General features: G+C 60.9%; 1 protein-coding gene across 1 annotated transcript in view; it reads left to right on the forward strand.

Moving 5' to 3' along the window:
* The window catches only part of LOC107213624 (neuroblastoma suppressor of tumorigenicity 1), an 11,453-nt gene extending 10,396 nt beyond the window's left edge, over positions 1 to 1,057 (forward strand). The window contains exon 4 of the mRNA XM_015648230.2: positions 13 to 1,057. Coding sequence (XP_015503716.1) covers positions 13 to 252 — 240 coding nt within the window. The 3' untranslated portion in view covers positions 253 to 1,057. The remainder of the gene's footprint in view (positions 1 to 12) is intronic.
* The last annotated feature ends 220 nt before the right edge of the window (positions 1,058 to 1,277 follow it).

Here is a 1,277-nt window from a genome sequence, read left to right on the forward strand (position 1 = left end):
CCCGCTGCCCAGGTGACACTGGACTGCCCAGGCAACGAGGACATCCCCAGGGTGGACAAGCTGGTGGAGAAGATCCTGCACTGCAGCTGCCAGGCCTGTGGGAAGGAGCCGAGCCACGAGGGAGCTCTGTTCAACGTGTACCTGAACGCCGAGGAGAACGCGCCCCACCAGGGGCCCCACCACTACCCCCAGGAGATGGAGGAGCCGCCGGCCTCCAGCCACCAGCAGCACGAGGAGGAGGCCGAGGAGTGACCCGGCCCGTGTGGACTGTCCCGGCAGGGCTGGCCGAGGGCCGGCTTTTGGGGAGGGAAGGGGGTGCTGGAGCCTTTCCTGTCGAATCGCTGCCCTCGCGTCGCCCCCCGACAGCGCGGGGCCTCTCCTGATGCAAAACTAATTGCACATAATAATAATAATTATAATATATTGAGAGGAGCGGCAGCAGGGGCTGGGCCGGGCTCTCCCTGGAGCTCTGCTGGCTTTTCCTCGTGCCCAGGGTGGAGGAAGAAGGGAAGAAACCTCTCCAGAGCCCCACCAGGGATCCACATCTCTCCTGGGGTGGTGGGATCTTAGTCCAACCCCAATTCTTTGTAGCAGGTGGTGTCTGGGGAGGGTTTTTCCCCAGGATGTGCCTCTGGGGCTGTAAGTGTGGAGCTGTGCTGGTGACAACCCTCGCTGTCCCCAGGGCCACCACGGGGACAAGGGACTGGGACCTCGGCGCTGGGGCTTCACGTTTTGGGGCTGCAGGGGAAGGCCAAGAGCTGGGGGATGATCTGGGGGAGGTTCCACCCCTGTCCCCCCTCTCCCTGCTGCACTTCCATGGGGGTGGAGGGAGAAGGGGGCTGAGGGCTGGAACGTCCCTGGGGTCGGGGTGGGCACGGCCTCTGCTGCCCCTCTCTCTCCCTTGTATAAAGCTGATTCCTCGGCATTGTCCTGACAAGAGCTTCCAGAGCTTGTAATCCATGCCTCTCCCTCCTTTTGACAAGTTTTGGGTTTGGTTTTTTTGTTTTTTTTTTTCCTTAAATAAATTAGTTGTGAGTTCCACTGCTCAGTGCTCTGATGCCTGTCTGGTTTTTGGCAGTGCTGACACCAGGGCAGGGCCCAGGGCAGGGAGAGCCGTGGCTCCAGCAGCTTTCTGCTGCATTCCAGCTGGGAAAACGAGGAGAGAGAGCTGCTGGAGGAAAACCAAACCCAAATACTGAACGTGGGGGCTGCAGGTGGCCCAGGGAGCCTGCATGGCAGCTGTGGAGGGTCCCACTGGTGTGGGGTCTGTGGGAGCT

This window comes from Parus major, chromosome 21 (genome assembly GCF_001522545.3).
Source record: "Parus major isolate Abel chromosome 21, Parus_major1.1, whole genome shotgun sequence".
Classification (NCBI taxonomy): domain Eukaryota; kingdom Metazoa; phylum Chordata; class Aves; order Passeriformes; family Paridae; genus Parus; species Parus major.